At 39.9% G+C, this 27,954-nt stretch overlaps 2 protein-coding genes across 2 annotated transcripts; both read left to right on the top strand.

Annotated features, from left to right (window-relative positions):
- The first annotated feature begins 407 nt into the window (after positions 1-407).
- TMEM61 (transmembrane protein 61) lies at positions 408-4,286 on the top strand. Its single transcript, XM_014072791.2, has 2 exons — positions 408-1,059; positions 3,506-4,286. The coding sequence occupies exons 1-2, from the start codon at positions 710-712 to the stop codon at positions 3,795-3,797; spliced, it is 642 nt and encodes a 213-aa protein (XP_013928266.2). The 5' UTR covers positions 408-709; the 3' UTR covers positions 3,798-4,286.
- Positions 4,287-17,680: 13,394 nt separating this feature from the next.
- Positions 17,681-24,102, top strand: BSND (barttin CLCNK type accessory subunit beta). The gene is made up of 4 exons (XM_014072790.2): positions 17,681-18,183; positions 20,375-20,502; positions 22,868-23,104; positions 23,676-24,102. Exons 1-4 carry the CDS (start codon positions 17,992-17,994, stop codon positions 24,100-24,102), a joined length of 984 nt encoding a protein of 327 aa, XP_013928265.2. The 5' UTR covers positions 17,681-17,991.
- The last annotated feature ends 3,852 nt before the right edge of the window (positions 24,103-27,954 follow it).

Raw genomic sequence — 27,954 nt, 5'->3', positions numbered from 1 at the left:
TGCTTAGAATACACAGATTACCCTTTATATCTTTTTTTTAAACTACAAAAGGAATTTTTGTTAATCTTTTCATCTGAATGCAAAAATCATATGGCAAGGGAATACCACATTAAGATGAATGTAAGATTTTAGCTGAGCTTACAGTTGAACTGAATACCATCTCGGTATTTCACTCTGAATAAGCAAAGTTGAACGAAAGGTTTAAATGACTGTGATGAAGTCCTGTAAAAATGGGATTACCTAATGTTGTTTGGATCAAGATATAAATAGATACGTATGTAAGACAGTGGGGATCCTCTCTATTGATTTCTTCAAATTTTGTGACTTCATCTAATTTCCCTGTAAAAAGTGCATATAAATGAATATGAATTTGCTGTAAATTGTAGAGAGATTTATAAATCCATTTGATTGATCTCAAAAGCAAAAGCTGTAAATTTGCCTCCCAGGAGGCTTTTATTGAAAATAGCCACAAAATGGCGTTTGATTTTTTTCTTCCATTAAGAAAGCTTTGGACTGCTTTAAAAGGCAAATAATAAATCTTAATTGATTCTCTTTGAATCTAAAGTTTGTGCTTTTGTTTTATTTGTCCTGTGGTCTGCTTGTATCTACTCACCATTCATTTTCTTGCTTCTTTTCCAGTCTGAGTGTTGACATCAGGACCTATTCCTTGTAAAGTATTTTATAATCTCTACAGGGCTCAGTCTTTAACATGGCAATAGCTTCTTTGCGTCACGGAGTAACCATCGCTGGAGCTATCCTGCTGGTGACAGGAACACTGTGCTTTGCTTGGTGGAGCGACGGTGAAATGGGGGTCACTGCACCCAGCAGTGACTCCAAAGTCACACCTCAAGGAGAAACGGAACTTATGACCAGGGCTTCCTCTTCCAGTCCTGTACTCAGATCAATCAGCTTCTTCTGTTGTGGAATTGGTGGGCTGCTTCTTGTGTTTGGACTCCTTTGGTCAGCCAATGCTGGAATAATTTCCCGGCACTACCAGTACCATTTTCCCAGCGACCTTCAGTACTCCACAGTCGAACCTCTTGAGAAACAGACATGCAGGTTAGCAAGATCTTTGTAGCCATACCTGAGAGATCAATGTAGTCCTTTAACTTGCCCAGCAAATAATTGTCAGGAAGTGTTACTTCAAGAGAAGCATCATACAAGAGAAGAGAGGGATAGAAGGTTAATTTGACAGAAGCCATCTAGTCAAATGGCTTTCTGTAACAGGTATTGCTTTCAAGACTTTTATCTTGGGGTAGTCCAGCACCACATTAACCTTGCAGACCATTAGGCCTTTCTCAACCAAAGGTCATGCTTGTTGAGCCATGACTGCTGACAAAAGAATGTCTCCGTTACAGTCTACCTCAGTTTTATGTCTTATAAATGTGTTGCACATGATTGTAAATTTCTTCAAGTTAAGCTTGACTTTAGTAACTTGATGGAACTGTCAATATAGAAGTAGTTTACCATTACTTTCTGGGATGTTTTTCAAATTCATAGTCTAGCCAATATACCCTTGTTCTTTGCAAACCTTACAACCAACTTTTAACCAGCCCCAACCCTGCTTAGCTTTGGAGACAAAACAAGGATAGCTTCAAAATATTCAGCCAGCACAGCAATTGTTTGGACACAATAAGGATAGTCCAAATTTCAGAAGGATATCATATTGAGACACTTCGTTTTAGTGTATCAACCTCTGCAAAACCGAACAGTAATACAATAACAGTACTGTATTATTAACTCATTTTAAATATGATTGTGAAACTCAAGATGGTTGAATTGTTAGAATTTTGTTTTTCACAAAGTAATTTGATTCACTTGTACCCCTTTCTTCCTTTTAGTCTAGATAGAGCAGTGTCTGCCTGACTAATCTGGTTGCATGATGATTTCAACACTCCCTATTTGTAGTTATTTCCACTTCTAAATCATTTTTCCCCTTGAAAAAGAGGAAATGAGATGAGCAAAGGTTATGTGAAAGTTTTATCTGTACACAAACCATGTTGTAAAATAGAATAGAAAAAAATGGGTCTGTTTTATGGCCCATGCAGTAAAGATTAATCAGTGGTCATACCTTCGAGTTTTAATACAGAGTGTTTGTTAAGAGTGTGGAAAAAGCTTGAGGATCCATTGTGTATGAATACTACACTAACATTGAAGAAATTTGTAGCACGATCTGCTGCTTGCCTTGCTTTCAGAGGCTGAATGGGTAAGACAGCCTCAAACTGTCACATTCAATCTGTGTTTTCTGATATAATATCTGTACTGGGTAAGGGTTTTGGGGCACCCCCAGTTTAAAGGCATTATGGTTTCTGCTGGTACATGATGAAAACATTTTTGTTTACTTTCACATTTTCCTCACTCTGTCTTAAAAGCTTGGAAAGTGATCCTGGTAGAGGTATGATTTTGATTGGGCATAGAAAGCCCAATTCCTGCTAAATGCACTCTGGTTTTCTTCCCTATTTTGTTTGGATAACCATGTTGTGTGGATGGAGCAGGAAAAAAATGGGAGTCTGGGGCTTGGCTGTGATGTGTTGATTGTTATGAGTCAGATTGACCTGACTAGATAACATCTCTGCCAGACAGGGTTTGTTTCCCTGTGTATTCTTCCTTTTTAAAAATATATTGCACTGAGGTTGTCAACATTTGTAAACTCCTCTTTCACCTGCAACTTGTAATCCAAACCCAATTTTGTTTCTCCTGCTGGTGATAAGGACAGAGTACTATGACTTATGGAACTTGGCTGGTGCCGGAGGATAAGAATTTCATTAACAATAAGATTTTACTAATACAGTATCTGCATATTTTTTTCACAATGTGGCAGAGGAAGAACTTTAGATGTAAAAGATTTGAATTTAGGATTTTGCAAAACTGGCAGATTCATTCATCATTATAAACCTAAAGGAAATTTCCTTATGCTCAGCATGACTTAGCTCTAGAGATATATAAGCACAATTTCAGAGCTATTTGAATATATTTCTTATCATCTATCATTTCTCCTTCCCTCCGTCCTTCTCTCTTGCTCTCACTCTTATCTATCTAATCTCCATCCCTGCCTGCCTGCCTACCTATCTATCTAATATCCATCCATCCATCCATCCATCCATCCATCCCTGTGTCTGTCTGTCTGTCTGTCTGTCTGTCTGTCTGTCTGTCTATCTATCTATCTATCTATCTATCTATCTATCTATCTATCTATCTATCTATCTAATCTAATCTAATCTAATCTAATCTATCTCTATCATCTATCTAATCTCCATTCATCCATCCATCCATCCATCCCTGTCTGTCTGTCTCTCTGTGTCTGTCTATCTGTCTGTCTGTCTATCACCTATATCCTTTATGGGACAAGTGAAGATAGTGCCCCCCTCTAAATTTCTAGTTCCTCTAGAACAGATAACTCATGCTCATGCTTGTCTTTGTTTAAAGCTTATTTTAGAATGGAATATTGGATTTTAGGATGCACCCACCCCAACTGACTTTCTTTGTGGTCTTGATTCTGTTTCAGCACCTGGGAGGCCACCAGTATTCCCACTTATGAGGAGGCTTTGAATTGTCAGCCGGCTGAAAATGCTTCCAGCGACATGCAGTCTCAGATTTCAAAGGAGATTCGGCTGCCCTTATATCAGGTGGCGGATGAAAATCACAAAGGGCAGGGCAGCCGAAGACGCAGTTCCTCTGACGGGGTTTTGTTTCGGAACATACCACCCAAGCCAAGCTTAGCGTCACGAGATGAAGCTACCATTGTCTGCGACACTCCACCCCCAAGCTATGAGAGCATAGGCTTGGGTGATGGATGATCCAGGCATCTTTTATAGCACTGTGTAGGAATTTCTGGATTGCTGTAGACATTTGTTTTCCTTTCATTAATTGTGGCATATTGGGATAAAATGACACACACACACACACACACACACACACACACACACACACACACACACGTATTAGGAGCTTTTGCTAAATGATCCAAGAGTAGTCTCAACATTGTTTTGTAGTATGTGATTAATATGTATCCAGTAAACCTCATGGATGTCCAGATTCTTTGGAGGTGCATCCAAAATATGAACTAAATATAACACAATTGACTTGGGTAGAACTACTTGAAAGATGCTCATGAACAAGCCTAGAAGGAAAGTTTGCAACAAATTCAGGTAACTAGGTTCTGGGTTAACAGTTATTGAAAAAATAAAAATGTTCTTAATAAAATATATTATCAATTGATGATCAGCTCAACTTTTTGTGCACAATGGGGCATAGCTGGATATAACTACTTTCTGAACATTTGCAGTAGCAGCAAAAAACAAAACAAAACCCAACTGAATTGGAAGGATTCGTTTATCTGCGGCCAGAGTTTGCAAAGACAAAGGATGACCTTGACTTTCTAGAAATAATTTTGTTATGGCTACATAGCATATAATTCCTTACAATCCCTCCTCCCATTTTCCCACAATAGAAAATGCATAGTAGAATAATACGAAGTGTGGCAGGCCAGTGATCCAAAAGAAAAGATGGCTGCAGGCCTGACAACCCCCTCTGAGATCCTTTACAAGAACACATGCTCTTATTGGCTTCCACTTATATTAAGTTGCCAGGGACAATGTTTTATTACTATTAAATCTAATTGTTTGGTACAATGTAACTTAGTGTTTCATAACCTATTGGTGGTACCACTAAAGAGGTCTAACAACTTTTCCCCATTGCTGAACTGATGCTCTCCATTCATCTTTGAGCCAACATAAAACTATGCCAGCATGACACTGCTTGTCCTCACTGTGGTTCCATATCCTGTGTCGGGCACTTCCCCTTCCATTCGTATTAGCTGTGACTTCCCTTTCTTAGGGTCAAAACCTGTATCTCTTGAGTCCACTTTTGACAGTGCTGGAGAAGTGGGGAAATACTAGTTTAATACTGATATAGCTCAAGGAGATTTAAGTCTGCCTCACTTATGAATTGGGAAGGAGATGAAAGTAGCATCATGGGAATATGGCATAAAAAGATGTGGCTTGTAGTAGTGATGTACATGCAGGAAGAACCTGCAAGTGGGACATAATTTACTTCACAACTGGGAAAGACCCCAGAGAAAGAGAAGAGAAGGCAGGCAAGAAAAAGTCAGGTTGGCTGAACTTGGAGAACTGAGCAAATTAGCAGTATCTATTCTGAAACTGAGAACTGGAATTGTCTCAGAAAAGTTAGAAAACAAAATAATATTTTGTGTTAGTTAACAATCTCTTCTTTAATGTAATCCCTGATGTGTGTTTATGGAACGATTCTCTCACTAAATCAACCCAAATTAGCTGTCTCTTACAACTGTAGCAGTAAACATTGTTTTCAACAAATTACTGCTTTTCATCTGACCTTAAAACTTACGGTAAATAAAAAATAGGCTTCTTATTTCTAACTTGGTGAGACTCAGGTTGTTTGATGGAAGGATCAAACTTCATATATGAAAGATGGAGAACCAGAAACCTAAGAAATCTTCTGAGATCCAAATTCTAGGTTTCAAATATAACAGGACAAAAATATTCATTAATGTTTCATTAATGACTTCAGGGAGAAGAAAGTTGGATTCATATTAGCCATTCTTACCTTGTTAAGGTTGTTGGATTTTCAGTGGATCCTTATTGCAGTTTACCATATCATATGATTCAATGGAATCATAACTACACACATAACTAACTAGCTTATATTTTATTATTATAGCTATTGCTTTGCAGGTCAGACCTTCATATAGTTGTCCATTTTGTATAGGCTAATAAAATATAACAAAGACACTGTGGACCATAGCGATTTCTGTTATAATAAAGTCATTAATCCTTAAAATGCCCCCTAACTCTTTGTTGTTTTTTTGCTCCAAGAGAATATGACTGTATATTGAATTGAGTTATAGCATGACATAATTAGACTGATGGTGCATTCTGCTTTACAAGCCCAGCATTCAATTTTATTGGTTGGTTGGGTTGACAAACCAGAATGTGATTAGTTTGATTTCACTTAGTCAAATTTCTCTATGGGATTTTTATTTTAACAGAATAAGAGTTGGAAGGCAGTTGGAACACTCATTAAGGAGCTTCTATACCTAGCTGAGGGATTCCTCCTCAAAGTTGCAATGTGGGCAAGATACCACTGACAAGTCCTGGACAAAAAGTAGGCAGGACAGAGGGGCATCAGCTGCCGATGTTGGAAACAGCATAGCAGAAAATCTTGGGATGGAACTGACTAATTCTAACTGCCCAGAGTCAGGAGTTCAATCCTAACCGGCTCAAAGTTGATCTAGCCTTCCATTCTTTTGTGGTTGGTAAAATGACCCAGATTGTTGGAAGCAGTACACCGACTCTGTAAACTGCTCAGAGAATGCTGTAAAGCACCATGAAGCAGTATAAAAGTCTAAATGCTGTAAACAGGCAGCAGCCAAGACTGGCCCAGAAAGCATGGTTGAACAAAGAGGGTAATCTCATCCCTTCCTCTCTATAGTCTTAAGTATCTTGTGTTTAGTTATATCCAAAAACAAGAATAAAAGCTTGGTAAACGCCAGAAACTCTGAACAAGGCATAGAAATGTTGCTCTTGAAATTTACTTTAAAAGTGTTAGGAAGTGGGGTTTTTTTACCATAGCATTGGTTGTAGCCTATTTAGTGCCTCACAATTAACAACTCAAGATGAAGAATAATGTGACACACGGAGGTGGGAAGGAGGACATGAATGTCTCCCTTAACTGTTTTCAGCTGAAAATATGTCCAGTCGTGCTACTGAGTCTGCCTCTAAATCTGAACTCAGTGAGGATCCAAGATGCAAATGAATAACTTATCATCCAAGTGTTTTGTTTTCTGGATGGCGAGATGGGAATATTAAGACTGAGTCACTTGTTTATTCTGGTGTGATAACAGGGCATTAAATGATTTCATTGCTGCTTATATACAAGGGAGGTTATGATCTCAACTATGGCCTTGGTGAAACTCAATATATCAAAGAAAATAATTAAGAATCCTGACTCTCTGAAAACATAGTCCAGGTAGTCCTCAACTTACAACAGTTCATTTAGTAACCATTCAAAGTTACAATAGCACTGAAAAAAGTGACATGATGATTTTTCACATTTACGACTTTGTAGCATCCCCATGATCTGAGCCAAGGTGGCGCAGTGGTTAAATGCAGCACTGCAGGCTACTGCTAGATCAGCAGGTCAGCGGTTCAAATCTCACCGGCTCAGGGTTGACTCAGCCTTCCATCCTTCCGAGGTGGGTAAAATGAGGACCCAGATTGTTGGGGGCAATATGCTGACTCTCTGTAAACCGCTTAGAGAGGCCTGAAAGGCCTATGAAGCGGTATATAAGTCTACTGCTATTGCTATTGCTATCATGCAATCAATATTCAGATGCTTGGCAACTGGTTCACACTTATGACCGTTGCTGTGTCCCAAGACTATGTGATCATCTTTTGCAACTTTTGACAAGCAAAATCAATGGGGAAGCCTGATTCACCCAGCAAACATGTTACTTACTTAATCAACCACAGTGATTCTCTTAACAACTGTGGCAAGAAAGGTCATAAAATGGGGCAAAGCATACTTAACAAATGTCTCACTTAACAACAGAATTGTTGGGCTCAATTGTGATTATAAGTCGATGACTATCTGTAATGCAGGAGATTTTCACAGAACAGCAGTTTGAGAGACATGACTCCTCATTTTCAAATGAGGTAGTCAGACTTACCCTAAAAAAGATTTTATCCTTCCAAAACAGCCACAAACTTAACCTGAATTATCTTCTTGCTCATTGTTTAACATAACTGATTAGGGGGAAAATATTTTCATTTCTAATCTCTTGAATTTACAGCTGCCCATTTCCCCCTCAAGTCTTGTTACCAGTTTACTAAACTAGAAGAAAGCTTTCATCCATGTAGTTTTTGGAATATTTCCTAACACCATGTACCAATATCTTATTTCATATGAGTAATTAATGTTCTCGTTTCAATTAATGTTTGTGAGCAAAAGTAAAAATGTCATCTTTTGGGTGGCATGGTTTTTTTTGTTGGCTTTTTTCAGAATAAATTGGTTTAGTTCTGCTATAATAATCATTTAACTTAAAATAATTTGCAAATGACAACTGCAAATAGTCTCAGATGAATATGCCAGAGGATAGATTCGAAAAATGATTGTAAGGCTAAGAGTCAGCATGATATAATCAACCATCATCTGCTGGCCATATTTCCTATCTCTGGCTTAAGGACACAATCTTATAATAATATTAATCATCATGAACTAATGATGATTAATATTAATTAAACCTTAAGCTGCTGAGGCTTTCATTTGCATATAAGAATTAAAGGTACACGGGAGTGATGGGCTGTTATTGATTGTTTTAGCCTGTTGTAAATCTAAAGAATCGTGTCTTGTTGCTATTAGAGCAACCAAATGATATAACTTTAAAAAGTCATGTTAAAATGCATTGCTAGGGATTGGGGAGAGCCAGTTTAGTGTAGTGGTTAAGGCATCAGGTTAGACATTGAAAGACTGTGAGTTCTAGTCCCATTGTAAGCACAGAGCCAGCTAGGTGGCTTTGGGTTAGTCCAATGATTCCCAACGTGCACCCCATGCCCCACAGGGGGGCAATTTGATTTTTAACGGGAGCAATTTGAACCTTGTTTAAACCAGGTTAATGGTCTTTTAGGCTTCCTCTGCATGAGTAGAGTTCACTTTTTCAGTAAAGTAAGAATTATATGTCACGGGAATGGGGGGGGCGGGTATCAGGATTTTAGAGATGCTTAGGTGGGGTATGCCCAAAAAACGGTTGAGAACCACTGGGTTAGTCGCTTCCTCTCAGCGACTCTAGAAACGAGGCATTGGCAAACCATTTCTGAAAAATCTCACCAAGAAAACTTGAAGGACTTGTGAGGGCAATTTCTGAGAATCCGACTTGTTTGAACAGAAGAAAAAAAATGTGAGGAGAAATAATACATGTGAGGTATTTTGTAGATGGCATACTTTAAAATTGAATCTGCTGAGAAGATTGGTGGAAAAGAAAATGGTTAAAGCACATCATTTTTCTCTGCTTGTTATTGCTACATCAACCTTTGTGGGGAAGGTTGTTGAGAACCTTCGGCGGTCCTTGGATGAAACTGATTATCTTGGATGAAACTGATTATCTGGATTCCTTTCAGTCTGGATTCAGGCTACAGCACGGAAACTGCTTTGGTCGCGCTGATCGATGATCTCTGGAGAGCCAGGGATAGGGGTCACTCCTCTATCCTAGTGCTCCTTGACCTCTCAGCGGCCTTCGATACCATCGACCATGGTATCCTTCTGCGACGGTTGCGAGAGGTGGGAGTGGGAGGCACCGTCCTTCGGTGGTTCTCCTCCTACCTCTCGGACAGGTCGCAGTCGGTGTTGGTCGGAGGGCAGAGGTCGACCCCTAATCCCCTCAATTATGGAGTGCCGCAGGGTTCGGTCCTGTCCCCCCTCCTATTTAACATCTACATGAAGCCGCTGGGTGGGATCATACGCCGGCACGGGATTAAATATCACCAATATGCGGATGATACACAGTTGTATCTGTCCACCCCGTGCCAACTCAGTGAAGCGGTAGAAGTGATGTGCCAGTGCCTGGAGGCTGTCAGGGTCTGGATGGGAATGATCAAGCTTGCACTCAATCCTGACAAGACTGAGTGGCTGTTGATGCTCCCTCCCAAAGATTGGCTACCTATTCCGTCTCTCAGTCTGGGGGGTGAAATTATACTCCCCTCAGAGAGGGTTCGCAATTTGGGAGTCCTCCTGGACCCACAGCTGACTTTAGAACATCATTTGTCGGCCGTGACCAGGGGGGCCTTTGCCTAGGTCCGCCTGGTGCACCAATTGCGACCCTACCTGGACCGGGAAGCCCTTCGAACAATCACTCACGCCCTCATGACCCCAATACTGGACTACTGTAACGCGCTCTACATGGGGCAGCCCTTGAAGAGTGTTCGGAGACTTCAGCTTGTCCAGAATGCAGCCGCGCGAGCGATTGTGGGTGCACCTCGGTACACCCACGTTACACCTATCCTCCGCGAGCTGCACTGGCTGCCCATTGGTCTCCGGACACGCTTCAAGGTGCTAGTTGTTACTTATAAAGCCCTACATGGTATTGGACCTGGGTACTTGAGAGACCGCCTCCTGCCAATTACCTCCCAAAGACCTATTAGATCCCACAGACTAGGCCTCCTCCGAACCCCATCTGACGGCCAGTGTTGGCTGGCAACCCCTCGGGGAAGGGCCTTCTCTGTGGCTGCTCCGGCCCTCTGGAATGATCTCCCCGCTGAGATCCGGACCCTTACCACCCTTCCGGCTTTCCACAAAGCAACTAAGACCTGGCTGTTCCGGCAGGCCTGGGGCTGTTGAATTTTCCAGCCCCATCCGCGGTTATGACTGTTGCTGTATTTTTAAAATGTTTGTCTTTTTATTTTTATTTTGTACCCCCTTCCACTCTGATTGTGAGCCGCCCTGAGTCTTCCGGGAATAGGGCGGCATACAAATCAAATAAACATAAACATAACATAACAAAAGATACAGAAGAGATTGCCAACTTTTCTGTGACCTGACAAAATTTAGTGGTATGATAGCAAGTAGCACTTAGACTTATATACCGCTTTACGTTGCTTTACAGCCCTCTCTAAGTGGTTTACAAAGTCAGCCTATTACCCCCAACAATCTGGGTCCTCATTTTACCAACCTCGGAAAGATGAGAGGCTGAGTCAGCCTTGAGCCGGTGAGAATGCTTTAAATAGAAGTCCAAAATAGAGGAATTTAAGGGTCTCCACCAACCTTTGGTCCTGAAAAATTGCATATGCTTAATTTGTATGGTTCTGGCTGCTGCCAGATGCATAGGATCAGAACTTGTAGAAGAATCATTCATTCTGTACAGGTATTGTAGTCCTTGACTTGCAACCATTTATTTAATGACTGTTCAAAGTTATGGCAGTGCAGAAAAAAAGTGACTTATGAATGCTCCTTTCATTATGACTGCTGCAGTGTCCCCCACAGTCATGTGTTCAAAATTTGGACACATGGCAACTGGCATGTATTTACAGCTATTGCAGCATTCCAAGGTCACTTGTTCACCCTTTGCATCCTTTCCTAGTGTTTCCTGACAAGAAAAGTCATTGGAGAAAGCTAGATTCACTTAATGACATCAGCAAAAAGAGTCGTGAAATCAGGTGTGACTCACTTAATGACACATTGCCTAGCAACATAAGTTCTAGTCCCAATGGAAGTCATAAGTCGAGGACTACCAGTAAATGGGTACTTTTTGCTTCTTAAAGAGGGATGGATGACTTACTATGTCTTCCTTTAATTAAAATGTTTATTTACAGGTTTAGAACAATGCAGAACAATAAATCTTTGGGGGCTTAAAATTAGGACAGGAAGCGGACCCCTCTGTCCTGCTGGGCCTCAAATTAGATTCCACTCCTGCCAGCAGCCCATATCTGTTCCTCCAAAGTAGATTGTGTTCCATCTGTTCCTCTTTCAGAAGAAGGCGAGGAGCTATTCCTCCCCATCTTCTGCAAAAAAAAAGCCTAGAAGATGTGCACTGTCACATGTTTGATCAATTCTTCCTTCAAGCTAAAGAATAGGTTATGTGGGTGTTAGACAATGGATCTGGTGGCAGCATCAAGAATGCAATTAAGTCTCTGATATTTTTAGATGGGTTGCACCCTTTTATTGGTTAAAAGGAAATATTCTTCTCTAAAATTAGTTATATTCAGGATGGGATCATCTTAAAATTGATTCATTTCATCCTCTTCCCCCATGGTGTTCAGGGCAATCTGTGCATGTTTACATAGAGATAAGCGGGCAGAGGTAAGTGGGCACAGCATTATGGCCATCATTGGAAATAACAATAGCATTTAGACTTATATACTGCTTCACAGTGCTTTTACAGTCCTCTCTTAAGCGCTTTACAGAGTCAGCATATTGCCCCCAATAAGCTGGGTCCTCATTTTACCGACCTCAGAAGGATGCAAGGCTGAGTCAACCTTGAGCCAGTGGGACTTGAACAGCCAAACTGCTGGCAGTCAGCAGTCAGCAGAAGTAGCTTGCAGTACTGCACTCTAACCACTGCGCCACCACTGCTCTTCAAAGTCCATTTGACCTCACGAACAAAGAGTCACCAAGTTTCTAATAACTCTACTGGTGTGCCTTTTTTTTATTTTTTTAACCTCCAGTCATTTTATCTCCTGGTGTGTCAAGAGACATATAATTGATGTGCTTCCTGCCCATTGTCATGTTGTCAAAAGGCATGGATGCAGGGCAAGGAAGAAAAACAAAATGCTGAGGACACTATGTGAAAGATGGCCAGTCAAAGAAAGTATTTCAGTTTTTTAAAAACTATCTACAGTTTCATTTAGAAATTAAATTTTACGGTCCACAAATTAAATTAGCAATAGTAATAGTTACAATACATAGATTACGTGTTTCTAAATACAAATGCTGTGCGCACATCAAATTTTTTAAAAGGAAAAATGTTTGTCATTACTGGCTATATGCCATCTCCTTTAATTGCTAACTTGATTTTTCTTTTCAAAATATTAATGGCATATTATTATCTTGGTCAGTTTTCCTTTTATTTGTATGCATTTATCTTTATATAATAGATCTCTTGTTGGCTACGTTACATGATGCTTGCTCTACAAAAATGGAAACGGAGGGGGCATTTCCATTTTATACATGTTAATTAGGTTTAGCTATGCTGCAAATCCATGGCTTTTTAAGGAGATCTTGTGTATTAGAACCTCAGTTTGACATCTCTCAACTGTATTGGACTACATTACTATCAATAAATTTAATAAGTAAACAAAATAAATTAGACAGTAATTGGAGTACAACGTAATGCATTGCAAAACAGTGCAATTCAATGCAATGTAATACTATGCAATGCAATCACTTCCAATTGATACTGCAATGATTGTAGATAAAAGTGACTTTTGGCTCTACATTGTTGGAAAGTACCAATGCTGAATACAAGGAATCCATCTGTCCTGACCCAGCTCCCCAAACATGAGAAACCCACTGACATGAACTCAAAAGATTCCTTTATTAGGAATGCCGGCAACCCTGGAAAAAAGTTTATCTCGCAGGCTAACATGAATAGTTGCCTGCCATACCTATTCAACTCTGTCCCCTGCCTTTTATCCCCAGAGTTAGGGTGGGGCCTCGTTAGCAGCGGTGGCTTCTTTGCCTTCTGTGCAGCCACGCATCAGGCACTGGACCCAGATGTTCCTCTTCTTCATCCACCACCTCCAGACCTGGGAGCTGTTGACTCTCCATCTGAGGGCTGACAGATGGCCCAGGCTTTGCCTCTGTCTCTCTCTCTCTCTGCCAGTTCCATTCTCTCTTCCCCCTTGGAGCCCCAGGTTGCTTTGATGCTGACCCTGATTCCCATACCTTTTCTGATTTAGCTGCTGGAGGGGCCGGTTGCCAACAGGCTACAACACCATCCTATTGGAAGGGTACCTCTATTCTTTTATGGATATAGGTCTGAGGTGGTATTCAGCAAGTACTGACCAGTTCTGGAGAACCGGTAGAAATTTTGAGTAGTTCAGGGAACCGGTAAATGCCACCTCTGAATGGCCCCTCCATTGCTTCTTGTCCTATCCACAGGTGTTTTGCAGAATAGCTTGATTCCCTCTTCTTTGGGGCAACCCCTGAGATATTGGAACACTGCTAACATGTCATCCCCTAATCCTTTTCATTAAATTAGGGACAAGATTAGTGCTTGGTTAATTTTCTTTTGCCTCTTTAATTGTTCTTTTGCCTCTTTAACTGCCATTCCCACAATCCTTCTTAAAATTCTCCTCAAAACCTGATAGATGTCCCATAACTGCACAGCTAACATTTGACCATTTTATTATCCAATTTTCATGGCACAATATCAGGGGAGTGGATAAAGGGGGATAATTAATGGGCTGTTCATTGTTATGCTACAGAAAGTATGCAGGAGAACATTTTTGGTTCTCCTTTTTCCTGAAACTCCTTGTGACTCTTCAAAAGCTGCTTTGGATGGCTGGGCATCCTTCTGGATATACTAAGAGGTCCAACTCCAAAGGCATGGATTCTTCAGCAATTCATAATCCACTGACCATAATTGGATAGTAGATTGTTCATAGAAAGTTAAGGATTCACTGTGAGTTCCCTCTTGGTCTATAATTCTGCCTTCTTCTAGTCCAGGGGTGTCAAACTCGATTTCATTGAGGGTGGAATCAGGATTGTTTTTGACCCCAGGGGCCTGGAGTGGGCGTGGCCAGGGTAGGCATGGCCAGCTCAACATCACTCATGTCGGGGGCGCCTATGGCGAAAATGGACTCCCGGGGTCTGTTTTCAGCTGCAACGGCCTCCTGCAACCCTCTGCCAGAGGCACCACGGGTCAGTCCTTCACTGTTTCCAGCCCCCCCCCCCCAATGAGCCAGATCTAAGCACCCCATGGGCCGGCTCCGGTTCCTGGACCTTGAGTTTAACACCCCTATTCTAGCCTAGGAGTTTTAATTTGAGCTTTTTTTCTATTTCATTTCTCATGCACATGTACACAAAGCATGTGGTCTTTGATTCTTTGCCTGATAGAACTGACTCTATAAACCATTTCATTAATTATGACAGATAGTCCTAAATTTATGACCACAACTGAGCCCAACATTTCTGTTGCTAAGGGAAACATTTGTTAAGTGAATTTTGCCCCATTTTATGATCTTCTTTTCACAGTTGTTAAGTGAATCACTGCAGTTGTAACATGATTGCTTCCCCATTGATTTTGTAAGAAAGTCACAAAAGGGGATCACGTGACTCCGGGACATTGCAACCGTCATAAATATGAACCAGTTGCCAAGCCTCTGAATTTTGATCATATGACCTTGGGATGCTGCAACCGTCATAAGTGTGAAAAATGGCCTTAAGTCACTTTTTAAAATGCCATTGTAACTTTGAATGGTCACTAATGAGTTGAGAACTACCTGTACCCAGGTCAGGTTCTGCTTTCAGGAATATTCAGATGTATTCTGAGAATATCGCAGAGGTGCTTCAGTATAGGCAGTAGAAAAAAGGTATAAATGATGATTGCCAGCCTGATTCTTCCAACATGGAATCCTTGTTGTATCCTAGCATCTTTGATATAAATAGAAGGATCCTTCTCATGAATGGGATAGCCAGCCAAGGTGGGACTGAATCCAATGAATATTCATTAGGATCTCCATGGTTTCTCTTTGGAGTTCAATCTCACTTAGATGCTAATTATCTCTCAAGAAATAGAGACTCAAGCTCTTCTTGTTTGAGAAGAAAATATTTCCACTGGGGACAAGGTAATCTTGGAAGAAATGTCCATCTGGGTTCAGTTCCAAGTGAGGAAAAAGACACTGGAAGTTGCTTGGAAAGAAGATTTTAATGGTGGACAGGACCACATGGTTTGAGGTCTTGGGCAAAAAAGCACATGAGGGAGGGAGGGAGGGAGAGAGAGGGGGGGGGGAGAGAGATTTGTACCCTCTGTTGGGCCCCACCTTAGAGCTTCCTTTCCTGTGTAAGAAATGTATCCCATTGGCTGTCAGACTCCCATGGGGCCATGCAGGGGCAACTCTGTAGGCTGTCCTGAGTCCCAGGCTTGGTTGAGCCTTGCTGGATGATGTAATATTCCCAGGTGCCATGTGGTGAGATGGGTAGAGGACTAATCCTATCATGTCCTGAGTGCCATGTCTTAATTCCATCACCCTGGAACTGAAGTGGGGCAGGCAGGGAGCTGATTTGTCTTTAAAACATGTTTCTCCTTTTCTCATCCAGGGAAGTATAATATTCTGCCTTTTTAATATTTCCTAGAATATTTCATTCTGCTAGAAGCGGGGTGGGTGCTAACTTCCTACAGTACCAATTAAATCCACCATTCTAGGTACCAAATTTTGAATAGTAAACTGAGATGGATCCAGGTTTGGTCAAATTTGACTGCTGGCTAAATAATTGAAAAAAAGGTTCTGTGCAAAATGCAAGAAAAATGAGAATAAAATAGGTCTGGGGGAAAATATTTAGAATCCTCAATCACCCTTTCTTTATAAAGAAACAAACTGACATCAAAATCAAGCATCAACAAGCAAATTTCCAGTGAGTTACTTTTCTACTTGCGTGTTGAAAGCCCCACTAGATGGCAACCTACTCCCAAAATATTGGTGCCTCTACTGTAAATCTGAAATGCTTTAAAGGACTTCAGTGATAGGGAAGAAAATAAAGTGCGATGATTGAAATATTATTATCCATTAGAGGAAAGAAGACCAGAAAAAAGGATACTTGCTGTAACCACAAGCTTGATTAGTACATTAAAATATATATAATACAAATTGTGGTTTCACTAGCAGTTGGGAAAAGAAAGGCTGAATGATGGCATGACAGTTTCAGGATGAAATGTTTGAAGATCCTTCTGAAAAAAGATTAATTATGGAAAATCTTCAGATGAACTAAGAGTAAACCCAGAAGACTAAGCGTGTTTGGGGTAATGGGAAAATATACTCTTGGATTACAATTTAGATTGTAACTGTTGAGACTGGATGGGATGCGGTGGCTCAGTGGCTAAGACTCTGAGCTTGTAAATCAGAAAGGTCGGCAGTTCGGCAGTTTGAATCCCTAGCACCGCCCAGGAGTGAGCTCCTGATACTTGTCCCAGCTTCTGCCAACCCAGCAGTTCAAAAGCATGTAAAAGATGCAAGTAGAAAAATAGGGAAGGTTAACAGCGTTCTGGGTGCCTTCAGTGTTTCGTCATGATGGCCACATGACCACGGAAACGTCTGTGGACAGAGCTGGCTCTTTGGCTTTGAAATGGAGATGAGCACTGCCCCCTAGAGTCAGGAATGACTAGCACACATGTGCGAAGGGAACCTTTACCATTATTGAGACTGGAGTTTTAAAAAATAATATTTAATGAAGGAATGTGGAAACTGAGGGATGATTATAATTATATTAAATATATCAATCATATTTATTCACATTGCTGTAGTGCAGTTCGGTTGAGTATTTTTTTTTCCTGGGAAAAGAGCATGGCTATAGCTGAGGATTCCCATCTAAATATGACTCTTCTCACTAATTAAGAAAGTAAATAATTCACCAAACTTTCTTGTCATTTGCCTTTCTTAATATGACAATTTCATTCTCCAAAGCTTGAAAAATTTCCAGAATACTTCATTTATTAGCTTGCATCAATGGTTTTATTCATATTTTTGTATATTAGTCACTGGAGTAACATAATTTAATTTTATACATAATTTTACTCATTGCTTGTATTGTGTGTTTTTAAAATAATTCACTGCTTTGGTGTTTTATATTTTTATACCCATTTTATATGTTGTTTCTGCCAATTTTATACACCATGCTGCATTTGCTACGCCATATGAAATTATAATCCCCGGACAAAGGATGTTTAAGAAATGTTTTCAATAAATAAACCAGGTTCATTACATACACACAAAGAAAGACGTATTACTTGAGAGAAACTATATTTTTAATTTGAGTAAAGTATTGAAGCATGGTACAAAAAGCACTCCCTTGTCTGTCTACCTGCTCCCTAATTCACCATTCACCAGTCAGACCCTTCGCTTCGACTCTGATTGGAGCCTAGAACCTCTAACTTCCTCTCCACACTCCCTTGGCAAATCATTGGCAGCTTTTGCACTGTCTGTAGCTAGGAGGAAGGTTATAGTAAAGTTCCCCCCAGGCAGAGTTAGTAAAATGTGAATTTAAATATCTTGTTTGCATTCATTACAAACCCATTTAAAACTGGCTGGCTGAGATCAGGGCAGCACTAGTCTGAAGGTGGACTGACACTTGTCCCCTTGCTGCCTCTGGAAGAGGTACCTGTGGATTGTCTGGGTCATGGACAGGTGAAAGGCTACCTTGAATTGGCTCCCTCCCTCCCACCCTCCCATTTCCAGATTCCAGTTCAACCTCCTTTTATGAATGAGTCTGTCTACATTAGATTAGCTTGATGTCAATTTTGCTTTCTGAATGGTAGAGGTTACAATGGCTGAAGAAAAAACATTTCGCTATGGACTTATTGTCCTGGGATTCTTTTTGGTCATGATCGGCATGTTCATAATGAGTGTGGAGAAACCCCAAATCTATATTACCTTCTGCACCCTGGGAGTTTTGGTCATTGCTGTGGGCATCATATGGAGCATGTGCCAGTGTTATCCAAAGGTAGGTAGCATGTTTTTTTTAAAAAAATGCCTAAATAGTTAATTCCTTCCTTCCTCTTCTTTCTTTTTCCTTCCTTCCTTCCTTCCTTCCTTCCTTCCTTCCTTCCTTCCTTCCTTCCTTCCTTCCTTCCTTTTTTCTTACTTTCTCTCTGTCTTTCTTCTCTCTTTCTCTTTCTTCTCCCCCCCACCTCATCTCTTTTTTTCTTTAAAAACAAATGTAAGATATTGTTTTCTGTTGGAGTGATAATTTAAATCTATTGCCTGGCTATCTAAAATTAGACTGATGCTTCTGGATATATTCCTTAACAACAATGATAACAAAACTCTATACATACAGTATTGCATTTCCAGCCTGCCGTTTCGCAAAAGGAAGCTGTTCCAATGGTGCTTTTTCAAGAGGCAACTGGACTTTCTGGTTTTTCTTTGTAGATGTTTTACTTCTTATCCAACAAGCTTCTTTAGATCCAAACTGAAGAAGTTTCTTGGATGAGAAGCGAAACATCTTCAAAGAAAAGCCAGAAAGTCCAGTTGCCTCTTGAAAAAGCACCATTGAGACAACCATCACCTGGATGACTGAGGATCTCCATAGACAATTCAAAGCTGTGTTTAACCGTTACATAACTGAAGAGATAGCTAGAGATTAGGAGTAGAGAATTGTTCAGAATGAGCTGTCTAATTAACTATTATTGAGATTGAAATTCTGCATAATATTGATTTTGCCAATGAAATGTGTGTTGTACATGTGTGAATCTGTTAATCTGATTGAAACTGTGGAAGGAAGGAAGGAAGGAAGGAAGGAAGGAAGGAAGGAAGGAAGGAAGGAAGGAAGGAAGGAAGGAAGGAAGGAAATGTTGACAAATACAAACTAATTAAAACTCTTCTGTGGCCAATGGCTGGTAGTGATGGAACCTTTCTCAACATCTTTCTGACCCTTGAACTTGCTCTTTTCCTTTGAACTCAAACTAGATGGAGAATGTATGGCAATTCCTGCAACTCTAATTTTTACTTATATCTTCATTCTCAGGGCAGGTACACATGGAGCAAAAGTAGGAATCCTAAGGCAGTATAATGGTTATATGTGCTGACATCATCTCTTTTCACCAGAAAGAGCTTGACATCTCATGAGTCTTGGATCAAGAGTTTATTGACATGGCTACATGAACATAACTAGCCTACTTCTTCATTGGCAAGGCCCTAGATAGGTAGCAGGAGGAGAAGATTAGCATGGGTTATGTGGTACCAGGTTTCTATTTTCTGAATTCAATCTCAAATTTCTATTTGCTTTTCAGCTGCTTTTTCTCCCTAACTCTTTTTGTTGGGAAGAAATTAACAATGGGTTTAGGTATTTATTTAGGAATTATGCAACTGGTTGGATGGAGTTAATTTAATCCTTTGAATGGTTGAGATAAAATTTAACTGCCTGCAGGTTATTTGATTAGGTTAGTTAATTCCTTTATGGTGTTCCAACAATGTTACTTTCCATTGGCTCAATTAAGGGTGTCGTGGGAACAGGATCATTCAGATCTGGTGGAACCCAAAAGCATTCCTACAAAGAGATTGGTACACTCCAACTTCCTGTTATTATTTTTTATTGAAATAAACTATTTTTAAAAATCAGGTGTGAGAGCAAACAAGATTGGCACCAAGGAGGGTGCTTAGAGCCACATTTGTTTCATGGACACCATATTGTGAATGGCATTATGGTGGGAACAATTACATTATTATGGACACAATTATATTATTGTGGACATCAAGTTGCTTATTACATTATTTGCTTATCACATTATTTGCTTATTACATTATTTGCTTATTACATTATTGCCTCCCTAGAAAGGAAGTGAAGTATAAGTAAGTATACTCTTCATTGTCATTGTACAAAATAAATACAACAAAGTTGGCTACCAGGAGCTCAAAGCCGCAGCATCTAAGCACACCTCCATCTAATAATGTAATAATAATAATGTAATAGTAATGTAATAATGTAATAAATAACTAAAGAGAAGCTGGGCAGGAGACTGTACAATAGGAGATTCAATTGGCTTTCTGCAGTTGTATCGTCCTTTACACGTACTCAACAATTCAAATTTCTAAGGCTTGTTGAAGTGATAACTAGTGGAATTATGCTGCTGTTTGCATATTTACACAAAACACAAATGGATCACTAGAGCCATTTTCTCTAACTTTTCCTCTAGATCAGAGTTGTTTCCATTGACTCGGAGTCCGAGAAGTTTCTTATAAAGAACTCTGAGTCTGAAAAGTTCCTTGTGAAGAAGTTGGCTGCCTCATCATCAATTGAAAATAAGATTCCTGAGAAGAAAAGGTATTCTTATGAAGAGGGCAAACCACCAGGCTTCAACTCAATAGTCTGCAATCTACATTTTAATTAGAGTGCTAGCCAGTAGATGCTAGAGGCTATGTTCCTCAGGAGAACAAGGTCAAGGATAAGAAACACTGGCATGGGACAGCAAATGGCATTAAATATCACATCTGTTGATTAAAAAAATTAAACTCACCATTACCATCTGTAAGAAAAAAATGAAGGGCATCTCAAAAACTATTACTCCTTTAAAACAAACTCATGAAATTACATTAGATTTTCACCTGCTAGAAACTAAAAAATAATCTTGAGGTTCTAACATTCAGCTTCCTCTTAGTATTTAACTAGCCCTGGTAAATGTTCAGGATATAAACTGAGTAAAGAATGCACTTGGCATTCTGAACAAAATATCTTTTGCCTTCATGTGTCTGTAATGTGTTAAGGATAAGAAAGATTATACACCCCATTGAGAAGATTCCCAAAGAGAAAATTATAAATCCCATAGAAAAGTATAAGTCCCATAGAGAAAACTATAAAACTTGGGAGTCTCCATCCAAGTCAAGCAGAATATTCACTTTTCTGAAATTGGTATTCCTCAGCATTGTAAAGGATGGCAGAAACTAGGGCCATGTGATTCATTTTTATGAATTCTGTTAAGAATTGTTTTCTTGATTTAAGATCTGAATGTCATTTGCTGTGAATTAGTTTAAGTCAGTCTTTCTTAATTAAGGCCTCTTAACAAAGAAGGCTTTTCATAAAACATGGTTGCTTGCAGAGTTATGAGCTAGAGAACAGTACCCCCTTTGGTGCAGCCATTCTAACTCTGGCAAAGATGCACCACAGTTTAAGTTTGGTTCCTTCTTGCTGCTAGCACAGTTTACCGAATTAACAAGGGTTTGGATTCCAACTGGGAAAACGTGGCCTGCTCTGAACTGCAAAATATTGACTCAAAATATTCAAACTGGTCAACATCTTCTTCAAGGAACAATTTTTCATTTAATGGGAAGAGCCAGAGGGCATCTTCAGGGAGAGAGGCAAAAAAGTCCAAGTAGAATTCACAAATGTCTTATTGAAATCCTATTCCTTTCTATGGGTGTATGAAATCAATACATGTACAAAGGTGGTGTGTTATGGCTCTCCCCTGAGCACACCACTGGCAAGGGGGCATATCTCAAGGACATTAGCGTGATCCTCTAGCCTACTGAACCTGGAGCAGCCCCCTCTTAGCAAAGCTTTCATAGGAGGACGGTTCATTTGAGGGCATCCCCTGATTTAAGAGCTATCTGGGCCCTTTTATGACTTGTGGACTTCAGTTCCTAGAATTCCTTGGTAAGCACTGATAAGCCCAGATAACCTGCTCTGCTAACAAAGGGAGCAGCAATCACATACCTCATAAGTGTGAAAGAAGAAAAATGTGATAATGATTTCAACAGATTATTCCTTTCCTGTATGTCTCAGTTAGTTTGAAAAAAATAATCATTTCTTTTTAAACACTTCAAGGGCACAAGATACCTCCTCCTATATCTTTCTCCTGTTCAGTTGCCAATGCTCTAATTAATTTTAGCTGTTCATCTTTTCTTCCTTCCTTATTTGTTAGATTAGATATTGTGTCTTTCCTCCACAAACTTAAACCAGCAATGTAGCACCTTTTCCTCAGATTTGTGTCTACGATAACCATCCAATGGGTTATGTTGGTCTATGAAAGACCAACTGGCCCAGTGGTGGGATTCACATTTTTTTACTACTGGTTCTGCGGATGTGGCTTAGTGGGTGTGACGTGGCTGGCATGGCTTGGTGGGCGTGGCAGGGGAAGGATACTGCAAAATCTCCATTCCCTCCCTGCTCCAGGGAAAGGTTACTGCAAAATCCCCATTTCTTCCTGATCAGCTGGGACTCGGGAGGCAGAGAATCAATGGGGACGGGGCCAGTCAGTGGTATTTACCTGTTCTCCGAACTACTCAAAATTTCCACTACCGGTTCTCCAGAACCGGTCAGAACCTGCTGAATACCACCTCTGAGCTGGCCAAAGATAACCAGTGAGTTCTATGGCTGACAGTAGAATAAAACCTTGTATGCCCTATTTGTAGTCTAATCTCAATCAGTACATCACTTCTTGTTAGTTTCAGTTCTGTCTGATCAGTTTCTTGTGGAGAGATAAAATACAATAGAATAAATTATTATGATTTTAATATCCCCATCAATGCATGATGTTATTTCTTTGGGACAATATTCTCCATAGGATCTCCCAAAGATCAAAGTCATGTTAATACTATTAGGAGTGTGGGCCATCTTTATGTCCAGGGATTAATGATCTTGAAAATAAATTCATGGATGGATGGAAATGAATTTTATCCTAATTTGTCCACAGTTTGCAAACGCAATACACAAGCCAGAAAGAAGCTGACATATATGAGAAAAGCCTGCCGACTTATGAACAGATCCAGACAAACAGTTCTGCAGAATGCTTGGGAACTTTGCCGGTCCCAGTGCCACTGGTCAGGACAGGAAGACATCTCCAACCTTATGTACATGCCAAAGCAGAGGTACACAGGGCCTCAGAGAGTAATGGGAGCCCTAACAGAGATGCCATAATAGGACTGAACTGGTGAGTAACATATATGAACTGTCCCTGAATTAGTTTATATTAGGACAATTGGATTTGGACTGCAAAAATCTAAAAGACTCATAGATAGAAGCAAGGCGATACAGAAACCCTTTACTGTTTAACTACAAAGTAGGGGTTGTCCAGATTTATGTAGCTGAGATCTGGCAGTGCTCATTTATATTGTGTAAAACTGATGAATTTTCAAATCATGTTTTGATCCTTAGTTAAAGGAAATTTCTAAAAAAAAAGGTTGTTGAATAAAATAGGAGCAGTCTGGTTTCCATCTTTAAAAGCCAACATAGTCAATATATTGCCGAGTTTTCCTCCCATTCTTTTATTAAGATGTTGATGTTAGATGTTAGACCTGGTTGGTCAGTAATAAAATCTAGCCCTGGAAACCAAATTCATAACAAGGAAATTAGTCACTGGACTAACCTGGTACAAGTTTAACATCCACATTGCTTCATTTACTGTAAACTCAGTTGAAACCCAAAACAGTTCTGCAAACAGCCTTAGAAGGAATGTCCTTCATTTAATCCTTTTCTTCCCCCCCTCCTCCTCCTCCTTCCAGCCCATCTAAGAGGTTTCCAAAGGCTGCACCATTAGCATCTCTTCAAGAGGAAGTGGACACTTCTTCCCTGGACTCCACTTCCAACAGCCCATTTTTACAGAGATGGAAAGATGCCCCAAATCCCGTGCCTCTAACAGGAAGCCAGCTCCAATTCAAACTTCCTTCTTATGAAGATTTTGCCTTGATTGATTCCCTGGCAGTAGAAGGTCAGGGGCAAAGCAATGAAAATACCGTGGCCCCAAGCCAGAGCCATTGCTCTCTTCCTCCTACAGCAGGGGATGGTATTGTGGAAACAGCAGGTCATGATCGTCTGGAATGCAGCAGAGCCTTACAGCAGGAAGAAGAGGATGATTTATACTATGGGATCCAAGAGGATGCAAGGGACACCTTTCCTTCTGTGGTTGCTGTTGTTGAACCAAAGCCATAACCCCCCCCCCCCCCAAGATAAGAAAGTATAGAAGTTTCAACATTTTTACCTTTCAAATTCAGGGAGCGTGAAGGGGGATGGAAAAGTGATAATTCAGTCAAATCCAAGGTTTATTTTTGCTGTGGGATGGAGAAGAAAAAGATGTGGAAATAATAATAATAAAGGTCAGACTAAGAAATAGTAAAAAGAAGCAAGGCAGAGTGGGGAAAAAAACATCTATTCCAAATCCAAGAACAATGTGGTATGTATGTGCCTCTGTGTCTTGGGAGAGTATATATAAGTTTAATATATGTTTATTTTAGGGCCTTAACCTAGTGACCTTAATATGTCTGGATTCCAACTTCCGGCCTGCTGGCTGGACAATTCTAGGGTGCAACTAGGATTCTAGTTGCTGAGCTTGAGAAACATTGCTTTAGAGCAGGGGTGGGGAACGATGGCCCTTTTATGATTTGTGGACTTCAACTCCCAGAATTCCTGAACCAGCCATGCTTAGGAATCCTGCGAGTTGAAGTCTACGTCATAAAAAAGCAACCCCTTCTTTAGAGTATCATAAAAGAAGGGGATCAGACCATCAAGCTTGCCTAACCTGTGATGCATCCAGCCTTATTCAATCCACTGTTATATTAGGTGCCTTAGTAAGCTCTTTTTTGTTGTCTCTGAGATTTTTGAAATGAGGAAAATGTGCCAAGTGCTAAACAAAGATGTGCAGATACGACAAACTGTTTTGAAACCTATTAAGTGAAACAGAAGTGCCTTTTTAAAAAATTCCCAAAAATATTCATTTCTAAAATTTGTCAAGTGGGCTATGCCTCCTTTCATAAGTTTTGATTATTTTATGGGATAAATAAACCAGCTACAGAGACTATCAAGTCCCTTTATCATTTTTACGGATTATAACAGACTCTTTCCACCTCATCTGCAGTAGCATATTTCTTCAGATGTTTTGGAATGCAACTTTTTCATTCTGGTGTTGGCTGCACATTATGGGAACTCTACTCCATCAGAACTACCACTCACTGTAATCTGCATTAGACTCCTGAAAAGTTTATGTATGCCTCCAATTAAGTTCATGTGTTTGAAAATAAACTCATGCATCAAATAACATATGTTTCCAGTGACTTCTTTCTGAAGGAAACCAAATCTTATTAAGAAGTTCTTAATATTCTTAGAAGTGTGATGGAAATAATGATACAAAGTAGAAACTTTCCTATTGGGCAAGTTCTGCATTTCTTCTAGGTCAAGGACATCAGGATCTTCACTACATAATCTAAAGCTGGACACAAAGCTACATATTGTAAAATGTCCATTCCCTCCGCACTCCAGGGAAGGTTACTGCAAAATCCCCATTTCCTCCCAATCAGCTGGGAATCAGGAGGCAGAGAAAAGATGGGAGCTGGGCCAGTCAGAGGTGGTATTTACTGGTTCTCTGAACTACTCAAACTTTCTGCTACCAGTTCTCCAGAATTGGTCAGAACCTGCTGAATACCACCTCTGTTTAGGTGGTATGCTTTTGCCGCAGATGCATAAAACGGTTGTGTAGTTCTTCAGATTTTGTTTCCAAAAAGTGTTTGATAGTGCATGAACCTGAGCACAGCACTTGGCTGCAACTCCTAAAAGCAGCTGAATCTTTCTTGGCATCCGAAGCATGACTTTCCCTCCATAGGCTAATGTAGTCAGTACCTAAAAGTTCAGCAAGAGTATTCATGGTTGACTGTCTTTTGCTGCTTTTTTGTGTGTGGAAAGTATGAAATAGTATTCTCAATGTACAATAGTACTCTAAATTACAAAAGATGTAACATAAGCGTGCTTTCATTATTTCATATAAATTGTCATATACATGTAATAAATAAGTAAATCAATACGTTTACGTTTACTAACTCCTTTTTGCTACTTGTTCACTAGAGTGTTTGTAAATCATAAACCCATTTAAATTTGAATATTACTGCTAGACAAATTTTAGATGATTTTAGGCCTTGCTTCAGCCCAATTTCCTTCTAAGGCTACTCTTTCAGTAAGCACGAATTCAAGAAATGCACTTAATATCCCTTGATTTTTATGGGAAAAGGCAACTTCTATCACTTTGGATACTTAAAAGGATGGCATTGTATCTCTGCACAAGAGGCCATTTGTCCATCAACTCATTGGTATGAATTATGGACATGACACAATAATTGCGTGCAGATTTTCCCCCACAATTTTTCCTAAACAGCAACCTGTTGATATTAGTTGCAACGTATAAAAATTGGAGGTTAAAACTGGAGGTTAAAAAACGCTTCTCTGTCAATGTCCAAGCAGCTTGCTTGCTCATGCTTCGTTGCTCATCGTGATCTCAAGTGAGCAGCAAATGTGTGTGAGCCATTGCTGGCAGAAGGGCCCTCCTGCATTCTCTGCACCTTTGCTATGGAGTTCTGCCTTCATGGTTCAGTTCCTGCCTCATGGCTATTGAAGATCAGTTTGTTGTGGTGGAAAATCTGGAGTGATTTATATCAGTCTGTCGGCTGTTTCTACATAGAAAAGAAGCAGTGCTTCAGGGCAGCTGCGGGACTACGGCAGTTCAAAATTTGACAAATTGTGGCAGAAGGACTTGATGCTCACTTTATCCATTTCTAACTAGGCCACCTCAAGCTTTGGTCTTATGCAGTATCAATATTTGGAAAGCTGTCCCGCTGAGAAGTATTTCGCTAGCAACTTGTGTTTAGAATGAAAAGACTTAGTAACTGACTAGACTGATCTATTTCCGAATTAATTCTTAACAATTTCCTCATCCTTCTGAATGCAGTCCACAAGACAAAAGTACAAATCTTGCTGCACACACACAAAAGTGATAGTTCTCAAAACAAATGGAATATCTTCAAGCTGAATATATACAACCACATTATCCTATTTCTCCCTCAGGTTTTAGTCATGTGAGCTTCTTAGCTTTTAACAATGATGGGTTATCAAGTGTATTTCTTTATTCTCTGCTATAAATGCGGAGGGTTTTGCCAATTAATATGGGCATTAAATAGGGCTTAATGAGGACCATCACTTTTCAAATTACATATAATAGGTAAGGATACTTTTGGCAAAACCGCTAATAACCATAGCTAGCCGTCACCCCTTGGAATCAGGGCAAAGAAATACATGATCAATATCCAACCAAGATATCCATATTATCCTCTTATGGTTTTTTTTAAAATGATACTTACATTGTGATAACGTAGTGATGATCTAAAATGCATCAACTGCTCCGAGGTATTTTTTTGGTCCACTTCCCTTAGAATATATTAGTTTATTACTTAATTGGTAAATTTTTAAAACTAAAATCTGGCCTTTAAATTGAAAACAAGATTTGAAGTGTTAAGAATTAGACAACAAAAACATATCAACGTATCTACAAGTCTAAAGAAGGTCTGCTGAAAGCCCCACCCCTTTTGAGGTGGTGTGGACCAAGGGCAGACCTTTATAAAGGTCGTCCTCACCTTATGATCACAATTTTGCCCCATTTTACAACCTTTCTTGTCACAGTTGCTAAGTGATCACTGCAGTCGTTAAGTTAGCAATGCAGTTGCTATGTAAATCTGGCTTTCCCATTGACTTTGCTTGTCAGAAGGTCGCAAAAAGCGATCACATGACTCGGGGACTCTGCAATGGTCAGAAATATGAGTAAGTTGCCAAGTGGCTGAATTTTGATCATGTGACCATTTTTCAATGCTATTGTAACTTTGAATGGTCACTCAGTGAACCATTATAAATCGAGGACTACCTGTAGTTATAGCCATTTATGGAATCATCATCATCATCATTCTAGGCATTGTCTATCCACCGTAGGATGAAGGCCTCTTCCGTATGTTTCCAACCGGTATGGTCCTG

Source organism: Thamnophis sirtalis, unplaced genomic scaffold (genome assembly GCF_051295495.1).
Source record: "Thamnophis sirtalis isolate CommonGarterSnake01/CBP01778 unplaced genomic scaffold, rThaSir2_p1.2 scaffold_7, whole genome shotgun sequence".
In the NCBI taxonomy this organism is placed as follows: Eukaryota; Metazoa; Chordata; class Lepidosauria; order Squamata; family Natricidae; genus Thamnophis; species Thamnophis sirtalis.
This window is presented reverse-complemented; position numbering and strand designations above follow the sequence as displayed.